This window comes from Urocitellus parryii, chromosome 4 (genome assembly GCF_045843805.1).
Source record: "Urocitellus parryii isolate mUroPar1 chromosome 4, mUroPar1.hap1, whole genome shotgun sequence".
NCBI classification, from domain to species: domain Eukaryota; kingdom Metazoa; phylum Chordata; class Mammalia; order Rodentia; family Sciuridae; genus Urocitellus; species Urocitellus parryii.
Window position 1 is genome coordinate 42,718,851 of NC_135534.1, and position 24,776 is coordinate 42,743,626.

The following is a 24,776-nucleotide window of genomic DNA, read 5'->3' on the forward strand; positions in this document are numbered from 1 at the left end:
TCTTTTGATCATGGTGACAAAAAAAAAAACTGACTAAAACAATAATCTAAAGGGCTATGAAGCAGAGAAAAAGACATTCAAACTCATCAGAACTTATAAAATTCAAAATTAAATAACAATCCATTATAAGTAGATATACACACATACATATATACATGGAGGCAATCTTAACACTGGTGATCTTACAAAGCTGGACAATGCTATGCATTATTAGCAGGCTTGTGCATACACTATACCCCTCACACAAGACCAGAAGGAATGTGGTCTAATGCAGCCATTCTGGGAATGATTAGGTAATACTTAGTCAAATGAAATTTATGTATGCATTTTAATCCATTGACAGCACTTTCTCCCAAGTCACAAAGAGATTCTCACACAGGTCATAAGGAAGTGTTCAGAGACCGTTCATAGTATCATTGATTGTGGTAGAGAGAGATCACGTCTGTGTTTGCAAGGAAAAATTCTAAGAAAAACATGATGGAAACACACTTATACTACTGCATTATGCAGCAGTCAGAGGAAACAGGGCAATCCATCTAAATCTTACATTTAAACAAAGATGCTAAGCTTTTAAGAGGGAAGGGTCATGGAAAAATGTGAGAAATTATACCACTTATATAAATGGAAAATCTACACCTAAAAAGAGAAGCCAACATTCAGAGGAACATACATAAGTATAAAGAAATATATAACATCTACTAAGTAATTATCTGTGTGATGTAGTACAGAATGGGAACACAGATTAGAGAAACATAAGAGATTATACATAAATGAGAGAGAGAATTTAGGATGATAACATGTTGCTATGCAGCACATGAAGGGTACAGCTACCTCAACTTCTACTCTTGAGGTTTATACAAATAAAGCCAATCCAAACCTACTTTAATATGTCGGTCATCTTTCCAACTATTCCCTGTACTTTCATGTTACAAAATTCTATTCAGACAACACTCCCTGTCTGGAATGCCACTTCTCCACTTTGAGTTGGATGTATCTGAACTATTCCTAAAGGTTCCAGTCAAATGACTGTCCTCTGGCGATTTTCTTGATCCTTTCTCTATTTCCTACAAATTGGAGCAATATTTCTCCTCTAAAATCCTTCCAAAGCTCTTCATACCTCTCATACAGAATGTATCACTTTTAAATCATGTGCTGATAATTATTTATGTGCCTTTCTTATCTCCCCCAGTAGCTCATGTACTGAACTTCTTTTAAATCATTTCTTTACATAGCCAAGTACTCAGAAACCATTTGGAGGAATAAAAGAATACATGTAGATTCTTCAATTCATTAACTGCTCTTGCCACTAGGTCTTGGTATATCTTAGTCTTTACTTTAGAAATCTCTCTCTTACAGGATATACAAAGTTTCTGCTCTACATTTAGCATTATAAAGCCATTTACTAAATGAGCCATGGATTAATCATTTGCTATATACAAAATGAGTTAAGAAAATCTATGAATGTGGATGAGTGAAGTTGCTGGGATTGAAAATTTGCTTGAGGAAAATATTAGCACTCAAGATTCTCTCCTACAGGCTTGGTACCTGCAGTTTTTTTTTTCTGCTTATGGAAAAGGCAACACTGTAGGTGATGAGCAAGTTTATAGGGTATGGTTTATTCAATTATTGATGCTTTGATGGCAAGCCACTGGAGCAAAAACTCATTTATGTGATGAAGGAAGTTTCATTGCCAGGTATGTACAAGCTAAAACTTCTTCTGCCCAAACCTGTAACTACTTGCTACTTGAATTGAAAACGGTATTGAAAAGACATTTAATGTCTGTATGAATTGATTTGGTCTCTCTAGGTTAGCTGTTGTCTCAGCTAGTGTTTGTTTGTTTGTTTGTTTTTCCTAATCAATAAATTCTCACATGTGGTTGATCTTGAGGATTGTTGTTGTTGCTTTTTTATTATTTCTTCAAGCTCTTTCATCTTTGAGACTCAATTCAGGTGTTATTTTCAGAGGCCAATGTAATTTCCACAGGTGTCAAAAAGTAGAATTATGCTTTTAATATTTCATGTTTTTCAAGGTTCTACACTCTATGGCATGACCTGTGATATTTCTCTATGAGATTGAACAATAGGGGAATTACCATTACCAGAATAAAGAAGAGATTCCACACTATCATGAAGAAATCTTGCCACAATCAGAAGTGCTATGTTATAGTAGATGAAGTGCGCCCCAGAAATGAGTGAGTCACTTAAAGTAAGAAACAAATATTTCTTAAATTTGCCACAGATACCAAAATAGAATCTCTTTCCATCTGTGTTATTTGGCTAAATATAGATTCAGAAATTGAAAGAAATGGGCTCAATTTCAGTTTTTTAAAAATTGTTCCCCATAATATGTTTTGTCTCTTCCAAAATGTGTGACTTTCCAGGTGTATGTGACTGCATTCCAGGTCAAACCTGGAATTTTTATTACAACAAGGATTCTTCTAAGTACCTGGGGATCTGACTCTTTAGAAGCTCAAGGAATTCCCATTAGTTTCAAGAAGAGGGAAGATACGGAGAGGCTGTGGCAATCACCCACACAGACATATCTTCTCAACATCAGTCTTTCAGAATTCTCCTCCATACCTTGCTCACACTCCAGCTTAGACATTCATCTTTCCCTTATGCTCCCATTTCCCCATTACTTGATGGTTTGCAGCACTTTCTATGGGAATTTTTCACAGTCTAGCTGTTTCAATATAAAACTGGAAAGTTCAATTCTTTCCAACTGATTTAAATACTTCTGCATACTTCTTTCCAAGATACCCTGCTATAGAAGGCCACACCACCTACGCCCTACTGAAATTGTTAGCAAAATGACCTGAACAAAAGATATTGGTAATTTTGATTTCTTTTGGGTAGGAGAAAGCTGGTAGATAGAAAGAATTTCAATGTGTATTATCAATTAAGTTTTTATATCATTGATATTTTAACAAATATAAGCATTTGTTCTTGGAGATATTACTTTTTAAATTGTTTAAATGGTGACACAGGATTATGTTCTTGGTAACTAGAATAGGGAAGGGAATTGTGAAATTATATAATTTTTGGCATCTGTTAACTAGCTCATGTATTTCACCTCCCCAAACCTATAATGAATTAAACCAGCTATGATATACATGCCTCCTTTAAGATGATTTTTGTTGGAAATTGCAGCAATTAAACTCTATTTCCACATTTTATATACCAGGACAGCTCTTCTGATGAGAGTCCTAGAAGAAAAAGGGTTTCTCTGCCCAGAATAAGCTCCTAAAAACCTAAGGAATGGAAAAAGATATATAAACATGAGTTTTGCACTCATTATTTATTATTCTATGAGAAACCATATAACACAGTTTGAAAAAAACATTTATAGATTTTAGAATCAGGCAGCTCTGGGTTAGATTCCTGTGTCCCTTTGCTTACTAGTGTTTGACCTTAGTTGATTTTCTTACATTTTCTAGACTTCAATTTTCCTGATTGCAAATTGAAAACAAGAATAATGCATAACTAATTAAAAAATTAAAAAAAACTAATTAAAAAAGAATAATGTCTGATTGTATAGAATAAGTATGAGAATGAAAGAAGTTAACTTATGCAAAGATCTGAAAATAACTTCGGTGGAGTAAGATGATTGACATCTTGCCTATGTATCTCTCCATATCGATGACTTCTGCTCAGGGGGTACAATAATGACTCCAACCAGTCTTCTCTAGTGCCTCCAGACCACAATCAGATTCTGTTCTACTTTTCAAGCCATTTAAATAACAGATTTACCAATACACAGAGGCAAGATGGCTTTCTATGGTCAATGGCATTACTGCATGGGGTTGCCAGCCTTCCCAACATCTCAGCACATTAACACCAATGGTCCATACTTAAAAGTTGAAGTTACCTATTTCATAAAAAGTTCGGTCCCAATAGTTTCTCCCATATCAGACAATTCTTTCCACCATTTTCAAAACTGAGCCTCATGAACTTATCATAATATTTCTGTGAGTTTCTAATATATATTCCCTATTAGAATATACATACATCTGAGGGTTCAAACCAATTCTTACCTGTTTTTGGAACATTAGCCAATTCCTGGTCCTACATATTTGTTTTGTAAATATTAGGCACAGGAGAAACATTAGAAATGCTTTTATTTTTCAATTTAACTTATATCTAAAGTCACAAAGCTCTGCTCTAGCAGATAAATACTTGCTCATCAGCCACAGAATTTCTTTTAGCTTCACTGTTTTTTATTCAGCATTAATTGACTGCAATTTAACTCTTTTTTTTTCATTGAACAAAGTATATTCAATTATAATTATCCTCCCCAAACTTAATTTTGCTCTTCTGTGCCCACAGCTATCAAAGCTTTTGACCCCCTGGTCTTTTTATATTATTTCTTAGTTCTCCCTGGTATTTGTAACTTCCACGAAGGACCATCTGTAGATTTAATTAACTTGTTGAATCCTCTTTCTTCCACACCATTAATGAAGTTGTTAAATAAGTCTGATCCCAGTGCTCATCTCTGTGGTATCTTGATGGTCCTTCAACCCCAATTATTCACTACATTTCCCTTTACCATTTCCCCTTATTTACATTCCCTTGGCCATTTCCCAAACCACTGAAAATCTCACTTCCAAATCATTTGAAATTACATTTTGAATGAAATTTAATGTGAAATAGTTCTGACTTCCCCCCCCTTAAATCTGACTTAACTATCCTTATTGAAATGACAATTTATAGTATCAATTTCCCAGAACATCCTGAAAATTTAAAGGAATAGTTCAAACATTTCACATCTTAAATAATGCTCTATTGGTCTTTGAAATTAGCTAGATACTCTATTTCCAAAGGGGAAATGTCTCTCTTTGCAGGAACTCTCTACTAATAACTTTTGTAAAGATTAATAGTGATACAATTCATATAAAATTATATCCCTTCCCTTAATCTTACATCTTCTGGAAGAGGAAGACATTTTATAGTATCTGATTATTTTTCAGTAATAATACAATATTATTGTATGTAAATTTTCATATTGACCAGGGGGCCATCATATGGCTTTTGACTTGTGGGTCAAAACAATTTTAGAACTGAGGACCTAGCTTCTGAGTAAAGATGCTGGATTAAATACATTTATGTCTACTTTCTTCCTTAAACTCTAATAACATCATATTAAACATAAGTTATAAAGGCCTAAATCCTTAAGGGCAAAACACATAAGAGAGGAGACAAGGGCAACATAATTTTGGAAGCTAGAAAAGAGATAGATGAGTGTTAATTCACTGGAAAGACATGAGATAAATGATTCATAGCCCACTGTGGAGAAAGTCAAGAAGGAACTTGATTTTACATCTCAGAACCCAAGAATGAGTACCATCAGTTATTTCTGGAATTATGTGGAATGGTAAGGCTAAACAAGGAAATTTAATTGGAAATTAGATTAAGAAGCACTTAGATGTCTCATGGCTGTTCCCTTGCCCTAGCCAGAATCCTGCTTTTTTCTTGCCTAGAGAATGCTAGAGGGTTATGCTCAGAAGAGGGTACCACACAAATTCAAACACAATTGAGAGCAGAAATATAGTAAAAACAAGGATACTAAATGAAATTTGGCATACTAAATTTTGCAATCCTTCTTTCCACTTGGCTCAGAGAATGCTAGCAATCAAGTTTAATTCTAATAGGAATTTACTTCCTTTATTGATACTAAAAGATTATCCTCTCCAAGTTCTGAATAGCACAAAGGAATGAACCTGAAATAATTGACATTCAACACCTTGCACAGGTAACCTAAAATTTAAGTTAAATTAGCATTGTATCGCTTCATTATTAAAGATGAGCAGATAGCTAAGGACTACAAGATATTCGAGAAAAAGGTAAAGACAAGAACAAACCAGCAGGAAAAAAAAGAAAATTTAGAAAAATAAACTGTGTTAAGTAATAATGTATAAAATATTTCACTTGTCCTCAGAAACATCAAAGAAGATACTACATATATGAACTGGACACAAAAAAAATTCAGGAAAAAATAACAAAGTAGGATAGCATAAATAAATAGCTCAATAAATAAGGAAGATAACATTTAAAAAACATGTCCACCATGCCTCCTGAAAGATTAAAAAAAAGACAGATTTAAAAGTTAAAAATAAGGCAGAATGTCAACCTAATGAGTGGATTTAAGTAACATTAAAAGTAAATGGGGCTGGGGTTGTAACTCATTTGCAAAGTATACGTGAAGCACTGGCTTCAATCCTCAGCAGACCATGAAAAAAATAAAATAAAATAAAGGTTGTTGTGTCCATCTATGACAAAATATTGTTTTTTTAAAAAAAAAGTAAATGAATGTTGAGGTTGTGGCTAAGCAGTAGAGCGCTTGCCTAGAATGTGCAAGGCACTGGGTTCACTCCTCAGCACCACATAAAAATAAATAAATAAATAGAATAAAGGTATTGTGTCCAGCTACAAATTTTTTAAAAAAAGTAAATGATTTGGGACTGGGGTTGTGGCTCAGTGGTAGAGTGCTTGCCTATAACACGTGAGGCACTGGGTTTGATCCTCAACACCACATAAAAATAAAACTAAGGTATTGTCTTAATAAAATGATGTTTCTTATATCAATTTCAAATGCAAAGTATAAGTATAAAATAACATTATACTATGTGAGCATACATGATATACTAGACTTTTCTAAAAGTTGTTTTTAGTTGTTGATGGACCATTATTTTATTTATTTTTATGTGGTGCTGAGAATCGAACCCAGTGTTTCATACATGCTAGTCAAATGCTCCACCACTGAGCTACAACCCCATAAATAAGGGATAAATAAGGGAGGCATGATTAAAGAGTAAGAAAACCAATATAAAAGTCCTGACACTGAAATATAGATTTCCAGGAATAAAAAAAAGAGAGAAAATACAGGGAAGTCAACAAATATTTTTTAAATGCCAGAAATGAAACAAGAAATTTCTAAATCAAAAAGCTCATCAAAGTCTGTAGACTATTGGTTTTAATAATATAATCTTACAAAGCCATATCATCATCAAATTTTATAACACTGAAAATGAACAAAGCAGCCCCAATTTTCTGAACCAAAAACAGTAAATTTCAAATGATTAGTAGAATGATACTTTACTTCTCAAAATTAACACTGGAAAATATGACAACAGTTATTACTAAAATATTTTAAAGAAAAACCATTTACAATCTAGAATTCTATACCCATCAAAATTATCAAATAAACACAAAGGTAGAATAAAACATTGTCAGATCTAAAATATCTGAGTAATTTATCTTTCATATGCTCTGTCTCAAGAAGCTAAATGCATATTTGTTCTATAGAAATGAGAATCCAATCCAAAAAAGGGGGGGGGAATGCAAAGGATTCAGGAACAAAATATCAAACAACTAAGATAATGTTGAAATGAGATCCAAAGGAAACAGTTGTGTTGTAGATCCAAAGAGCTACCAGCATAGAACTGAGCAGGTAAAGAGGTTCTGTAAATATTTTCTTCATAGAATTACATGTTATAAAATATCAAATCCTTTGGAATGCATTGAGGGGTTATAAATATTTGAGGAGAATTCAGGGTTAATTCAATATTTAGTGACAACAAATCTAAACAAATAAACACTAATGATGAAATTAGATATCTATGTCATACATTGAAAGCAAACATTTGTGACACAGAGAAGTACTGATTGCTAACTTTCTAGCTCTCTTATAAATATAGTTCACGTATATGACAAACACTGACTTTAATCTAATCAATACAAGAAGGAAATTGCAACTGTTTGTGTGTGTTCCTGTGTGTGTGTGAATGTGGGTTTTTGTATGTGTGGTTGGGGGGATTTGTGTGTGTACTGTGGGTAAGAGTTGAAAAGAGCTAAATTTCCTCTTCAGTAGTGGAAAGTCAATAGAGAACCTCTAGTCCTAAAAAGTACTAATTAAACAGTGATATAATTGTATTTTTTCTTATAGGTAAAGGGAAGAAACTGTCTTGGAAAGGAGGTATAAAATAGGATAGAAGCAAAGAATTAGTGTTTTAATAACTAGCCTTATGGAACTATTTGACTTTTTAAACTGTGTACCTTAAAAAAGATTAGCTTAGCTTAATTGATAAAAAGACATAAATAGGCATTTCACAAAATAGTATTTCAATAAGTATATAACAATATTTAAATATGTTACACAAAAGGGAAAATTTTAAAAAAATAATATAATACCATATCACCAGTATTACTGGTAAGAAAAATATAGATAAAAATATGTATTGATAAATGTATGGCACAATTGGAATTCTGATTTATTGTCACTAGAAATATAAATAGACATAATTGCTTTTTGAAACTGTTCATCAGTTTTCAAAATGAACCAATGAATACCTAGCAACTTCATTTCTCAATATATAGGTATATAAAATGCATAAAGATGGTCACCTGTGTATAAGAATTTTTATTGTAGCAAAATAACCCAAACTAGAAACAACACAAATGACCAACAGTAGAATGGATAAATATGCTTTGGTATATTGACAAAATAAAATACTACTCCACAATGAGAATCCGCAAATTACAACTATGAACAACAGAACAGATGGATATGACAAATATAATACTGAACAAAATAAGCTGGATACAAAAGAGGCCATATAGTTTGGTTGCATTTCTGTGATGTTCAAAAACATCTGGTCCGTAGTGCTAGAAGCTGAAATGTGGTTCCTCTTGGTGGGTCTTGGAAGAAGATAGGAAGATGGCACACCAGGGAGCAGATAATGTCTTCTTTTTTTTTGGGGGGGGGGGGGGGGACGAGGTCTGTTTCAAAGGTATTTTTATCTTATAAGAATTCACTAAATTGTAGACTTATGTTTTGTTGCTTTGCTAAACATACGTTAAATTTCAATCAACTTTGCTAACTGTATATGAGGTTTTCAGACCTCCTGCTCTTCCCTCTTCTGGCACTCATGATTAATTCAAGACTTAAGAGCATCTTAAGAAAAAGGAGACACAATGGAACATTCAACAAATTTTTTTTAGAGAAAACTCCACTACAGATTGTAGAAATTGAGATAGAAAAGGAGAACTTACATAGTAAAAACAAATAAATTGTTTTTCAGGAATACTTTAAACAATGCAAATAAATACGATTCAAAAGAGTAAGAACTGCCTATCTCATTACCACCATCTCTAAGCTATGTGGGATTGACATGGCATTTAATCCTTTAAAGCCCCACCTATAAAATGAGCATAATAATATTATCTGTCCTATCACCCACTTACATGCTCACTGTAGAGACTGGCACCTCAAAAATAAGAGTTGTTGATGTATTGACTGAATTGGAGTTTTTCTGCTCAAATGGCAAGCACTTGAATGGCTGGTAACTATGTAAACATAAGCATGATGTTCATGTTATGAAATTGTACTTACTTGACATAAGAAATAGTTTTCCTTGAGATTAAAAAAAAGTGTTAAATCAGGGAAGGATTTGCAGGTGTACCTGAAAAGGACTTCAGATGTTTTTTGGAAACTTCCAAATTTTTAGTACATTAGTTATCTGTGAACATCTGTTCAGAAACACTGTTTCCATCTGATTTTTAAATTTTAATTTATCAGGGGATGTGTTATGCCATAGCCTAACATTCATGGCATGTTTTAGGGTGGTATTTAATGATTGTTATCGTTTGGATCTTTAATGTTGCCTGAAAAGATCATGTGGGACAACACAGCAATGTCTGAGATGAAATTATTATATTAGAGAGTTATAACCTAATCAGTGGGTTAATCCATTTGATGTATTAATGATCTGAATAGACTACTGTGTGGTAACTGTGGACAGGTGGGGTATAACTGGAGAAAGTAGGTCACTGGGGCTGTCCCCTATGGATTATATTTTGTCCCTAGATTCTCCTCCTCTCCCTCTGGTTCCTGGCTGCTATGAGCTACACAGCTTTCCTCTGCCACATGCTTCTTTCATGGTGTCCTGCCTCATCACAGGTCTACAGCAATGGAGTTGGCCAGCCATGGACTGAATCCCTGAAACTTTGAGCTCAAACAAACTTTCCTCTTCTAAATTGTTCTCATCAGGTATTTGGTCACAGTGGTGGAAAACCAACTTACACAATTATTATTCACTGTTGAAGTGTCATCACCATTAAAAGGTTCATGTGGCTTTTATTCCACTTCAAGTACAAGCTCAGAGTGGTAGACCTGAAAGAGTCACACTAGAATATCAGCTCGATGCTTATTCTGTGAACTTGCACTATATAAGTTTGAATGTTTCATTGTCTGCAGAATGGAAGTGAAGTGTACTTCAAATTGCTTTATTTTTTTGAGATGTTCCAGAAAGAAAATTCCTTTCAAAGCATCTGTGTCTATAAAGAGCTCTTTAAATATTAGCTGTAGCTGATAACATTGCTCTCAAATACAGAAGCTACAGGGAACAGTTTATACACTATGATATTTTACTATCTACTAATTTATTATTATTTATTATTCACTAGTTAGAATTATTACAACAATGTGGATAGATATTTAAGAATGTTGAGATGTTATATAACTTAGTCAAGGCCAAATGGTGAGTGGCAGAGATTATCCAGCCTGAAAGGTCACCTATGCCTCACTGTCCTGATATACAGATGTCCTGTGGATAAATCAGCTGATAATGGCATCTTCTTGATATCTCCAATATTAAAACCTCATATTAGTAATCTAAAGCCAAATGAAAGAAAAGAACACCTCTATAAAGGGGAGGTCAAAGGCAATGTGCAAAAACAGGAAAATAAAACAGAATTTTAAACCACTAGACCAGAATTTAAATCCAAGCTGACTTACTTATGAACTCTTTAATCATGAAAAATTTCCTTTATATCTTAGCCTCAGTTTCCTCATCTGAAAATTAGGATGATAGTAAGATATCCCTCTTTGATGTGATTCATATGTTGGAAAACTTAAAAATAGATGATATAATGCCTGTAATCATACATTAGAGATTATAAAAAAATATTCTGATTATAGCAACCCCATTCTAAGGAAGAGAGTGTTGACTAATCTAATGAGAGGGTTAGTCTCTGAGAATATCAGAGTAGTGTAGATGGGGCTTAAGGGAATCATAGCAGCATACTCAGAATTCAGAGTTCACCTGAGAAAAAAACCCAGAAGATGAGCTCTGACAATTGTCAGAGCTTAAATTAGTCTTGCCATTTTGAGGAGAGCAAAAGATTGTGGGATCCTCATTAGAATAAGTTATACCCCATGTATGTAAAATACATCAAAATACACTCTACTATTATGTATATCTGAATAAAAAAGCTTGCACATTGTGAAGCAAAGAACAGTTCAAATCACAGCTCTGACTCTTCCTAGCACCATAATCTTGTGCATATTTCTTTATAATTTTTAATATCAGTTACTCAGTAAATGAGAATAATCACTCATTGATTCACACATTCATTCATTCAATAACTACATATTGAGCGGAAGCCAAATTCTAGGGAGTATTCTGAAAGCTGGGGCTATAGGACCACAACAGTGACAAAACCTCTGCTATCACTGAGGTTGACCTTTCTGTGTGGTGAGAAAAAATAAATAGTATGGATTATTAATATGTTCAATGCTCTAAAAAGGGATGAGTGCAATGGAGAAAAGTGAAGCATGGAGAAGAGGTACTGTTTGCTGGGGTAAGATTCAGTGTTGTGATTAATAAGTGGTAGAAAAGGCCATATAATTACTGGCATCTGAGTAGGGATTTAAAAGATATTTTTAAAAAATCACAAATCTATGGAGGAAGAACATCCCAGAAAAAGATAACACCAGATTCAGAGGTCCTGAGGTGTTCATATTTGTTTGAAAATAGTAGGGGGGGATATGTAAATACATGATGAAATTATACTAGCAATATAGGATGAAAGATGTCAATCAATACTTGCCTTCTAGGTAATAAGAGTCAAATAACATATGTTAAGCACTTAATACGTGATCTATCTTAAATTTTGGTCTAGTATAAACATTGAATAAGATGGTTCCTTCACCAGTTTGCCTCTACTTCAAACACTGGAAAGCACCGGTGCTCTAAATGTAAACATCTCCAAAATCTCAATGCATGAATTTTATGGGGAACACACCAGTAATTGTAGCATCTCCATATGCCTGCAGACTAAATATCTAGAAAACTTTAAGGTTTGCTCTTTGACAGTTGACATCATTTAACTAAAAAAAAATATGATGATGTTTTGCTTACAGTAAATAAAAAAAATATGCTTAAATGTGCACTTCACATTTCCTTAACAATTTCAATCAAATGGTCTGCCTAAAAGGAAGCTCATGGAAACTTAAGAACCACAGAAGGGCCATATCTGAAGATACTTCTTCAGATTGGAACTGTGCTACAAAAGGCCAGGGTTGTTCTATGGGGCCAAGAGAGGGCTTGCTTATCCTCTTGATGTGCAATGTTTAGTTCATATATATCAAAATGTTCTTTAATATATGCTAATGCTTCTGTCAATCAGAATGATATATAAACAACATTTCCTAAAATTAAAACCCTGGAGATAGAAGAATGAGACTCATAGAAATGGGATGGAATAAAAATGGTTTGGACAGACACTATTCTATTATCTGGAGATATTGTGGATTAGTAATGAGTATGCCAAGTTCACAATCCTTTGTAGGTATTTTGGGAGGAGTGGGCATGAGTGGACCCAAACTGTTGGTTACAGGGAAGGGTGGTAGAGGATAGAAGAGGGAAAACAAGAAAAAAAAAAGTAACTAAATGTGAGATATTTCATGAAGGAAAATCCAGGTTGAGAGGGAGCCTGCTGGAGGGGACTGAACCTTTACCAGGAGTCTGAAAAATATTTGTGAAGAAAAACCTAAGTCAAAATCCAAGTGAGAAAATAGGGGAAGTTGGAGTCAGGTAGACATCATGGGGAAAAGGAAGGTAAAGAAAGAGATGCCAAAATGTTTCACAAACACGGCTAGAAACCTAAAATGGAAAGATCATTGCTTTGAGAAAATCTGGCAAAGTTCACCACAACAGAAGCATTGATTATAAACCGGAATAGGGAAGGCGTTAGGATTGTTGTGCTCCAGAGAGGAGGTGACAGTGTACTCCATGCACACTGACAACCATTCAGTGTTGTTTTTTTTTTTTTTTTTTTTTTTAGTAAGAACATAATTTATCATCTTTATATTTTATAAGGAATACACTGGTTGCAATCCAGGAAGAGCAGTTTTTGTGTGAGACAGGAAAATAAGATTCAGCATCTGGAGACTGTCTTATGACATCATTCCAGGTAACAAAGGAATGGCAGTAGTTGACAAAGCAGTGGGGTGAAGAAAAACAACAGATGCACTGAGGCAACTGCTAGAATGGCAAAGGGAAGGAGGAGGAGAAATCAAGGATAAGTCTGACTACATATGATCCAAAAATACCAGGGATGAAGGTGTATGATTGACAGCACTATTTTCTTCATTCTTTCCAAGACAATCATGATGTCAGTATTGTGACTTTGGAGATAAATATCAAAGCTAAAATGACTTTTTTTTTTTTGCTAATTTATATATTTATTCAGCAAATGACTTGAGCAATTGCTGTGTTTTAGGTAATGTCCTGGTCTTCAGAAATGCAATAGCAATAAGAGAAAAAAAAACCTATTCTGTTGGGGTTTATATTCTGGGGGCATAGTGAACCACACAAAATAGTACTATGATATCACAGAGCCATTAAGTCTCTGAACAATATAAGCATGATAGAGAGGGGGAAGTTGCCATTACAACAAGGGGTCAGGGCCCTAGGGAAGGTAGCACCTGAGCAGAAATCCCCTATGACACGAGGAAACTGACCACAGGAAGACCTGGGGGAGCAACATCCCGAGCAAACCAAACTGTAAGGAAATCATAATGGATCTGGTCCAGAAAACTCAAGAAGACAATTATGATGGAAAAATCATTTCACAAGTGAGTGAGGGAGGGCATAGTGAATGGTGAAAAGAGAGAAGTAACAGGGCGGTGGACCCAGAGCATACAGAAGCTGACAGGCCACTGTCAGGATTTTCATTTAATTTACTCTGAGAGAAAGTGGGGAACTATAGAGGATTTGGAGCAGAGGAATAGAAAGATCTAACATATTTTAACAATATCCCCATAGCTTCTATATTGAACAAAACTATAGGTGTAGAGGTGGGCAGGAGACAGTCCAGAGGTTTCTACCACAATCTAGATGAAAGAGTACCATGACTCATGGCCAAAGGAGGTAGTGCTGGAGAGCCTAGGAAATTAAGATTCTACACATATTTTGAAGGCTGAGTTAAAGAATTTGGGTATGAAGGGCAGAAGAAGTTAAAAGTAAGAATGATTCAAGATCTCAGCTCAGGAAATGTGAAAGAACAGGTAATACTGTCAACTGGAAAGGGGAAGGAGAAACAATTTGATGGGGAGAAGTACAGGACTATCCTGGATTATCGGGACCCTTGACAACTAATCTTTTCTATTATTTTATATTAATACAATTGTATGATCACTATTTGAATCTGAATAGGTGCTCTGGCAGAGAGACTTATGAAAGCTCATAGGTTTGAAAACACTTAGGAACATTTCAGTGACTGGAAGTAGTTTAGAATGGGCTGGAGTTTAAGATTCATGTTAAGAGAAGGACGAGATAAAGCCAGAGAGGTAGGCAGAGGTCTAATTACTGAAGTCTATATATCACACTATGGAATTTGGACTTTATCTTTTAAGGACTGAGGGCGTAGTGAAAGGTTTTCTTAGCAAGATATCCTTTAATAAAATAATCTTCCAGGATCTCCCCTCATGGACTCAATCTACTTGGTTAAAATTGCTGCCACCACAGATAACTTTAAAGTCTCTGTTAAACTAGAGAATGCTTTAAAACCACATTAGCTCCACCATGCCAGACACTGCTTATCTTTTAAACCACTACCTAAAAGAACGCATAGATCTTGCTGTTTGATTCATCACATTTTGGAGCCAAGTGAACATTTTCAGGCAAAAACCATTTCTAGTCAGTGAATCCTATTGGGAGAGAGTGATGCAAATCCTAAGTTATATTCCTTCTAGGTCAAGCTATTGGCTTCAATTAATGTTTTTTCCATATGATCTATAGTGCAAAGCATATTTTTGCATACAAAGACTTATGGCATGTTACTAGGGAAAGTTTGTAATTTCTGTGCTCCAGTTGATGATAGCTTTACAAAAAAAAAAAAAAAAAACTGGATTTCCTTTCTGTTTAGCCATCATGTTTCAAAATTACTGTAGTGTTTGCATTTTCTAGGACATAGGATTAAAAATGAGCATTTGAACCAAATGCCTGACTTTCAAAGTTCAATAGTGTGGGCTTGCCTGGTGGGAAGCAAGCAAGAGTACTTGTCATCTAAATAGGAATTATTTTCTGCATTACTAACTAGACAAGGTAATCCCTAATAGCCTTCATTTATTTTATGATGAATGTCAATCTGTTAAAAAGAAGATTGACTCCCTTTCCAATAGCAAGAGTGCAAACAACTTTATGAAAATGCATGCAGACAAATGCACTAGAAAGGCACAAAATTTTCTATACTCTTCATGCAAATGTCATTTCTCTGTGCCCCCACCCCATCTTTCTTGTGATTTAATTTGCCTTAGGTTTCCTTTAAATATGGTTTGGATTGGAGCTATTCTAACTTGTGGTTTGTAAAATAAAAAGACTGGACCATGTGAAACTGAGGGTACTTCTCCATAGACATTCATTTAGTCATTTATCAAGTATTGATAGAATTTAAATGTAAGAGGTTATTAAAATTGAATTTTTCCCATGCCAGAGTTCTGACAGATAAGAAGGTAATAGTTATTAAGAACCTCACATCGCAAAGCTGGGTGCTAGGCTACCTTTACGACTCCTGTAGAAATCCATTGTGCCTGCATTAATCACCTTCCAGCTCTATAAACACAGTCCTAGAAATTGAGTAGACATGTTAGTGAGGACAAAATGAGGACTTTGTTGGAGAAAGGCTGTTTGGCGTGCAGCCAGTTCAAGGTTACTTTTTGTTCAGAGAGAGAGAGAGAGAGAGAGAGAGAGAGAGAGAGAGAGAGAGAGAGAGAGAAACTTCCTCCCTAAACTCATCCGAAGGAAAAATATTCTAAGTGCACTTAGAAATATCCCCTGGATGACATGGGACATAGAAACTGATATTTGACCCATGTCTCAAGAGTCTTGAGGTACATACCTAGGTCTGAGGCTGCCTCTGTCAAATGGCAGAGAAAAATAAAAAATAAAAAGTGACCAGTGACCCTGTTAGGACACAGCTGCACTATGATTGGAGTGACAGGTGGAAGGAAAGGATCAGCTTTAACAATCCTACAAGACAAAGTCCCTCTAGTCATATGTAAGTGGGACAGGGAAAAGGAGCCACACAAGTAAGTGGGCCTTCACAAACACAGCAGCTATGAGGCAGGGGGTTAAGCTTCAGCAGACTAACAGGATTGTCTTTTCAAGGTAGCTCTATTGGGAAATCCCCAGTGATCTGAGAACCTCACCAAAGCCCTCCACAAAGGAAGCAGCAGCCAGTGCACAACTTTCATCCACAGGACACTAGTGTTAGAAGAGCCTGCACCCGTTCCATGAGATCTTATTCTCTGTCCCATAAAGCTGGCTCACACTGGGGACAGAGATTCATAACATCTATGAGTTTTGGAGCCAATTATATTGCATGCATGTATGAAAATGTCAAAATGAACCCCAGTGTTATGTATAAGACACTACTAAAAACATAAAAATAAAACAAAAAGTGATTTAGAAAGTAAAAAGGGCAGCTGCTGATTCTCAAACCTTCCCACTAACTTCTTGGATTGTGGCTGGAGAGGGAAGGTATAGAAACTTTTATTAAGTCTTAATATCATATTGAATTAATTATCTAAATGTAACTTTCCTTGTGAAAGAGCCCACATCCTGCAAAGAACTTATGAGCCATATACTTTTTTTGAGTGCAGTGAATACATGTCTTTGCATGAAATTTTGAATCTCAGGGAACATGTCATTTCTACTTAATAATGTCCAGTGCTTATTGAGTGCTCATCAGACACCAGGAAATTTTGAAAAGTATTCTCCAATAGAGCAGTGCAGTTTGGATTCTCATTGTATAAATCAAGAAAATGAGGCATAAAAGACTTAAATCACTTCCCAGGATTGTAGAGCAGGGCCTACAGTCAGTTTCCAGGGTTCATGTTCTTAATGATATCCTATATATCCCACATCATTAGTATCCTCAGATACATTTTACAGGTCCTATAGAACAGTTACCCATACTTTATTTCACTGATGATCATTATATACCTAGGTTTCTTTGAGTGCATCATTATTTAAAATATCATCTTTTTAAGATGTTATATGTATCCTCAAATATCATTTATTTTTCTTTCTAAATTCCTAGGAATGCCTCATGACAGAACATAAACAACCTTAAAATTTTATTTGGATAAATCTCCTGTTTTACATAGAAAAGGTGAAGTTTTCCCATGTCATAGTAAGTAGTGGAATATGATAGAATACAATTTTCCTAATGCTAAACTGAGAATTTTGGTACATGGTAGGTCAATGGAAATGACAGCTACAATGATTACAGTGTTTGCCTTTCTTGAGAGAATTTGGGGAGCCAACAAAACATTAAGGTCTCAGATCTGCCCAGGTACTAAGACACCTATGCTATCAATAATACAGTCAGAACTTGGTGTTGTCTTCCATTTCAACTCAAAAAATGTAAAATAAACAATAACACAAATAACCCTTCTCTGGGACCATATGCAAGTTGAATATGCCACTATTTCTGGTGCTGAATTAGTTCTCTCTTGCCTCAGAGCAAAATTCCATTACATAAATTAATATGCATTAGCTTGAGAATAAATGACATAAAATGTTTATGAGAATGGAGAATGTATGTTGGGAAAGATTAATAAAAACTTTCTCCATTTGAATCTTACAGTAGAGTCTGTCAGAACTGTAGGAGTAGAAAGATTTCAGTAGCAGGAGATAAAATCAAAGGCCCAATATTATCTTTTACCTCCTGGGTATCCTCAGAGCAGTAGCCTATTATTGCTGAGTCTCTATTTTATCCCTAGGTTAACTGATGAAAAAAAAAATCAGCAGTAGCTATCATTTTTAAAAAATATTTTTTAGTTGTCAATGGACTTTTAATTTTATTACACAAGCTAGGCAAGCACTCTACTATTGTGCCACAATTCTAGCCCCAGTAACTGTCATTTCTACTTACCTGCTGTGTATCAGATACTCTAAACGATTTTAATAGGATATCTCATTTAATCTCATAATAATATTATGAGGAGGTAATATTGATAATCCCTTTCCTGGTAGCAAACCAAAAGTTAGAAATGTTAAGTTTATCTGATCAAATGTCACAGACCTTGGTCCATGGAAGAACTTCAACTTAAATTGAATTAGTATGACTTTGAAGACTGTGCTCTTAATTCACACTCTGTTTCCTGTGTTCCTGCCGTAGGCACAACAAAGATGTTGAAATTAATGTATAAAACAATGCACATAATCAAATAGTAGACTATGGCTCATTACTCACATAATTTATTTGGCTTCCCATAAAATCTGTCAGGTTTAACTGCCTTTGGACATAGATAAGGTGATCAAGAAGCAGCAGATTATAATGCAAAGTATGGGAAGTTTGGATTCGGTCATATATAAGTGAGAATCCCAACTCCACCACTGACTATCTGGGTGACACTTACATGTGTTTTCAAACAGGCACAACTGGGTGAAACAAGAAGCCTCATGAGAAATGGCAAATGCAAAAGTTTGGCACTCATGACAGAAGTATTGCAGGATAATATGAGTTTCACATCAGAGAGACTGTTCTAATATCAGAACAATCTTCTGACCTTGGGCACAGTATTCTTTTCACCATCCCAGGCTGTATCTTTCTTTTCCAACCCAAATCCCTGTTTGTGAACAAAAGACATTGCTTCCTATAGCCGTACTGGAGAGACTTGGAATCTGCTTTTTGTGAGGAAAATGAGAATGGAAATGGTTTGACATATTTTTCTGTATGTCTGAGACAAAATGATCATCCTGGGCAGGATCAAGGACAGGATTATAAAACAGTTCCAAGTGGCTAAGAATTGAGTGGTATCTCCATTCTGGAGCTATGGAGAAGTGATTTGTACCTTAGCCCAATTTTATCCATCATAAGCAAAAGAAGAAAAAAGTAGAATGTTTGGAACTAAAAAGAGGAAGGGGGAATTGAACAAGAAAATGTCTCCTTCCTGCTCTGAAGGTGAAAATGGTCTCAGTATTAGGGAGCTTGGGGTCCTCTCAACTTCCAGCTCAGTGCCTCCCTTATGTCAGTCTTACTTTTTTGAAATGAAATATATCCGGTTCAGGAAGTTCTTCAACCAAATTCACACTCATCTGACTTTACAGGGATTTAAAAAGAACATCAGCATCTATTCTTTCACAGGCGAGTTCAACCGGAAAAGAACACAGAGAAACCTCAAATCTTCATATCCACCTCCCCACAAAATTCTGCTTACTTTTTTGGGGGGGCATCTAAACAACAAAATTAGGAATAATAATAACAGAAGTTGCCATTTATTGAGAGTGTGCCATGTGCCATCATCCTGAGAGAGGCTAAGTTAGAAAAGTTAAGTAACTCCCCTGATGGCTTATGAATTTGAAGGATTACCTTTGCATCCATCTTTATCCAATTTACCTATTCGTAGTCCTGTGATACCTGGAAATTGAAGAAAGGTTTTCTTCTTTAAGGTGAAAATAAAATTATGATCTACTTTCTTAAAGATTTTAAAACCTACCCCCAGGTATAGAGGTCACCAGAACAATCACAAATAGATGAATATTGATAGGAATCACTCAAAATAGGTACAAGATTTAAAATTTGGAAGACTAGAGGAATCTTTGGCTCTGATCATTTTTTAATCCTGGTAAATAGATTTTGTACTCCAGGCAAACAATTACTTTCTATCTTCATACATGAAAGTCCCTGGGGCACAGAAAAGATACTAGAAAAAATTATCCTGCAAAAAAGTCATTTCTTTTAGGAAAGGTTAAAAGAGGCCCAATAACTGAGAAAAAAAAGTAAGTCTGTCTATGATGTTTATGTTTTCTTTGTAAATTTAAGAATAAAAATATCATTTGTTATTACAAAAAATTTACATTTATTACAAAAAATAGAAAATTCAGACAAGCAAAATAGGGAAATAATTACTATTAAAATTTATATTGTGAATGGATAATAATGTTAAACTTCTTTGTAATTTATTATGTCCCTGAAAATTATATAATTTCATTCTTCTTTGTGACTGGCTAAAACTCTATTGTTTATATATGTACTATTGAACATTTTTGATCAGATGTTTTTATGCTTCCCAAAGGCTTAGAGACCATGAAAGGGTCAATGGTTATGTGAGTTTATTGAATTACAACAAATAAACCCACTTCTGAAACAATTGTAGAAAAAGTCAAGGTCTGCTATTTTTATAACATCAACTTGTGTTTTCAATTATTTTATACCAGACTATGGTTTCGCCTATAATTTGGTAAGTCTTGTCCATCTCTAACAGTCAGATTCATAAGACACCAGTTATGGATACCAGATATCTGTTCAATTATGTTTCTACAACTTATAATTAATATAATATGTAAGAGAGGAAATGCAGTATAACTAGGGGATTTGTCTCTACCATCACAAGTAGCAATCTTGATTTACATCACTAGCAAAATACCTACTAAAATGTGCCTAATTAAATAGTCTTGCCATGGAGAAAGTATTTTTGTGCAAATTCCCCATAAGATATCCATGTGTGTCTGAGTTTAATACAGAAATCATCTGTTTATTGTACATTTAAATTTTTCTACTGAAAAATAGAGTCAAATATCCTCTATTCATCTTCAGGAGAACATAAGGGTTGGAGTCAAATATTCTTGGGACGTGGTTGGAGTATGTTTATTCCATCAGGTGAGAGTTGCCATAGAACAGGCTGAATTTCCACATCAATTTTTTTTTAAGATTATAAGAAAATTTGCCCAAATAGCACATGATGGACATCAGCCAGTCTCTGGCTCTTGAATGGTCAAGAATTTTCTAATTATAGGCACTAATGGCATTTAATTGACAAAGTACAGTGATAGTACTGAATATCCCACAGTGTGCAAGACAGCACTCCACAAACAAAGAATTACCTGGTCCAAAATATAAGTAATTTCCAAGTGAAAGAATTTTTATCTAGACATAGCTCCATACATTTTGTTTAAAGTATACTTGTTGCTTCTAGATTTGCAAGTAGAAATACCAAGTAGAAGACAGACTCTCTCAATTCTGCTGTGATATGGCAATTAAGATATCTCTGGATTTAATGTAGCTCTTTGATTTTGCATTTTGGAAAGTCTCTAAGAGGACTTGTTACTTTTTCCATTTTTTTCTGTGATTGGCTTACACTATGTTCCCATGACATCCTATCTGTTTAGTTCTTAGGGAGGTTAAAAATAGAAGTTTTATCACAGGTACTTATCCTTCCAAAAATACTATTCTTAATGATTGTTCATCTATCTCATTCTTTACACATCTCCTTGAAAATTGTGAAACTAAATCAAAGTTAAAGGCTCAGAGAAGGAACAGTCAAAGGATAAGAGAAGAATGAAGATGATGTCTTCTCTATAAACTAACAGAGGCTAAATATTTGCTAATCCCTAGTGGGTTATGGAAATTTAAATTTAATAAAATCTCATCAATAGAAAAAAAAGGCAGAGTTGTTTGTTTTTCTGTTACATAATAGCAAGTGGGATAGATAGGCATTTTCATAAATGATTTCAATGATTTTTAACTATACTTGAATTTTGAAAGGCTAAGTATCACCAGCAATAAATAAAATCAATAACCAGACAAGGGCAAGGGTAATACATTTAAGACTAAGTGTAAGTAGACTCTATGTAGCTCCAACAAAGATAATAAATAAAAGATTTAGTGGGATCATGCAATAAGACCTTCACAATGCAACTGCACTTTTCCTTTGACACTCGGGTTCTCAAGGCATCTAGTGTGACTATTCCCAATGGCAAATAGGCTTACTTCATATTTGTTGCTAATGATCAACATGACAAAATAATTTAGAGGCAACATGGCACAAACTCTCAGTGTTTGGCTTATCACTCATCTAGATCCCTTGCACACAGCTGACTAGAAAATATTTACTTCATCTTTTTAATGAAAAAATATGAGCAGAATTAGACTGTTGGCCAATATCCAGTGGAATGGTTTTGCTGCAGATGAGAAAAGCATCACCCACAGAGGAAGTTTATTTAACTTGAATGTACTTTTTCCCTGTGATGATTGCCCATGAATCCAAGAATATGCAGTTATTGATCTCAACTTTAACATTTATCTAGAAACCCAAGGCCTGCCTATCTCTATTTTCTTTCTGCCCCAGGTTTTGATTTCTTCTTCATCTATATATTTGGTGTTCCACATAATGGGCCAGAGTGTAAGCATTGATTTGATCACTCACTTATTGAGTGGAGAAAAGGATAAAGGACAAATCAATAAGGCACAAGAAACAGGAATCAATTTTTCCTGGGCTTCCACTGACCATAAGCCCTGGTTTGAACAATTTCCCCCTCCAAGTCATTTATAATATAAAAATAATAAGAACCTTACAATCATGCTTGTGGTTAAATAGTATAATAACCGGAAATGCTCAATGAAAATGCAGATTTGTGGACCCATCCCTCAATATTCTAATTCAGTTTTTCTGGGGAGGTGATCCAGGAATCTACATTTTAACAAAAAGTCCACATATTATCTTTGAGAAACAGGCATAGTTGATAATACAGGCAATATGGGATGCAAGTTGAGTTTTACTCTGGGTTTAGTAATTGCAAAAATTGTTGAACTTAAGCTTTAGTTTGTCATCTATAAGATAGGAGTAAAATATCTTTGCCTTTTGTTTGTTAGCTCTCAGTATTAAGATATTCATTAAAAAAGCCCAATGCACAATTAGTACATAGTAAATGCATTTCATTAACAGTAGTATCTGTCATCCTTGACATTATCTGCCCTCACCCTTTCCTATATATTCATTTGGGGGAAATATAGGAGATCTAGAAGTAATGAGAGTCCTTTATATTTTTTTTATTTTAGAAAACTTAATGAAAATTAAATATTTGCAATAAGGGCATGTATGCTAAATTACCATTAAATTTCTTTGCTTTTGGCAACAATTCTTTAACTCTATGTGATAATTTTCTCATGCTGTTCAGATGCTGTATTTGGTCTTTTATACTTTAAAAAAAACAATTATTATTTAACAAATATGATTTGATTTATTTATAACATCACAAAATATGAAAACAATGGTGTTGATATCATTCATTGATTTCCTAGTTGAATAATTTATGTAGTAAAATTTGACAGGTTTTAAAAAAAACTTAGGCTGCCTTATATAGGCAGTACATGGGTGGAGTATAGTAAACGGGCAAATTTTAAAAACATTATCTAAATTCATAAACTTTCAAACATGAAGAAAAGGACACCACTGCTTTTCTTAGATTCTCAGCAGCAGACAAAATACTCTTCTCTTTGTGTAATAACAGAGATAATAATATAGTATACTATTTCCTTTTTCTATCCTATGATACAAAGAGCACCAAGTGTGATATCAAGACTCAAAATCACATAGTGCAGTAACTTTAACTTATGAAAACATGGGAAAACACAATTAAATATTTACTTTTACCGGGCATTAAACCCATTGCTTGCATTGACACATATATTGACATGGACATCAAATTTCATTTGTATACAGGAGAACTTTCAAATCATCAGGAAAGCTTGATTTCACTAAATAATGCCAAGTGTAAACACCACAAATAGAAAGGTGCACATGTTACAATCTTAATAATACTAATTGACTTATATTACGAGGTCCATGAATGATAATGCACCTAATAAACCAATATTAGAATAAAATTCCAAGCATACCAATAAACCTGCCGCTGCAGTTATTTAATGTGCTTTTATGCAAGGAGCATGTGCTGCTAATTTAGATTCCGTTGACGCAGCAGATTGTTATAACTCCAATGGGTCCTGGGTGATGCTACCCAATTGATGATAAGTGGGGCAGGTCAGTTCATCAGGCTTTATCTCTAATTAGCAATAAGAACGCACACTGCAAACTATAGCAGAGGAAAGGCCTGACCTTGCTAAATGAGACACACATTGGAGGGAGGGCAACCGAAGCTCAGTATTTCAGAGGGAGGAAGCCTATTATGAAGCAAGCAAATGGTACCCACTTTGGAAGAGCCACATCTGCCATCAAAACACAATGTATCAAGTCAACCCACAGAAACCTACTCCCGGAGAAACTTCTTATGTTTTACCCTCCCCCACATCTTTCTCCTTACCTAGGAAGAAGAGAAAAAAAGCTAGATTTACCTTTCTCGCAGTGGCTTCCTGTGAATCCAGGTGGACAGACACATTTGTTAGGAGCCACACATGTTCCACCATATCTGCAGCCCTCCTCGCAGAATGCTGTAACAAAAGAATGTAGGAGTTCACTTAGATGAAATGCAGTAGGGAAATTCATGGAAAACAGCATGAGTATTGAAAGGATTTTTTCTTTGTTGCATAGGGAATACACTTCTGTATTGACTTATTTAAAAATTTCCATGCACAAAAATAAATAAATTTAACAATATCTATTTCACTGATTTATGTAAAATCAATCAAAATAATGGATGTGAAAGTGTTTAACACAGGGCTGGCATGTGCTAAATGATAGCTATTACTAA

General features: G+C 34.7%; 1 protein-coding gene across 4 annotated transcripts in view; it reads right to left on the reverse strand.

Annotated features, from left to right (window-relative positions):
* The window catches only part of Nell1 (neural EGFL like 1), an 826,302-nt gene that overhangs the window by 153,669 nt on the left and 647,857 nt on the right, over positions 1-24,776 (reverse strand). For all 4 annotated transcript variants that reach the window (XM_077797508.1, XM_077797507.1, XM_077797506.1 and 1 more), the window contains one exon: positions 24,421-24,516. In XM_077797508.1, coding sequence (XP_077653634.1) covers positions 24,421-24,516 — 96 coding nt within the window. The remainder of the gene's footprint in view (positions 1-24,420; positions 24,517-24,776) is intronic.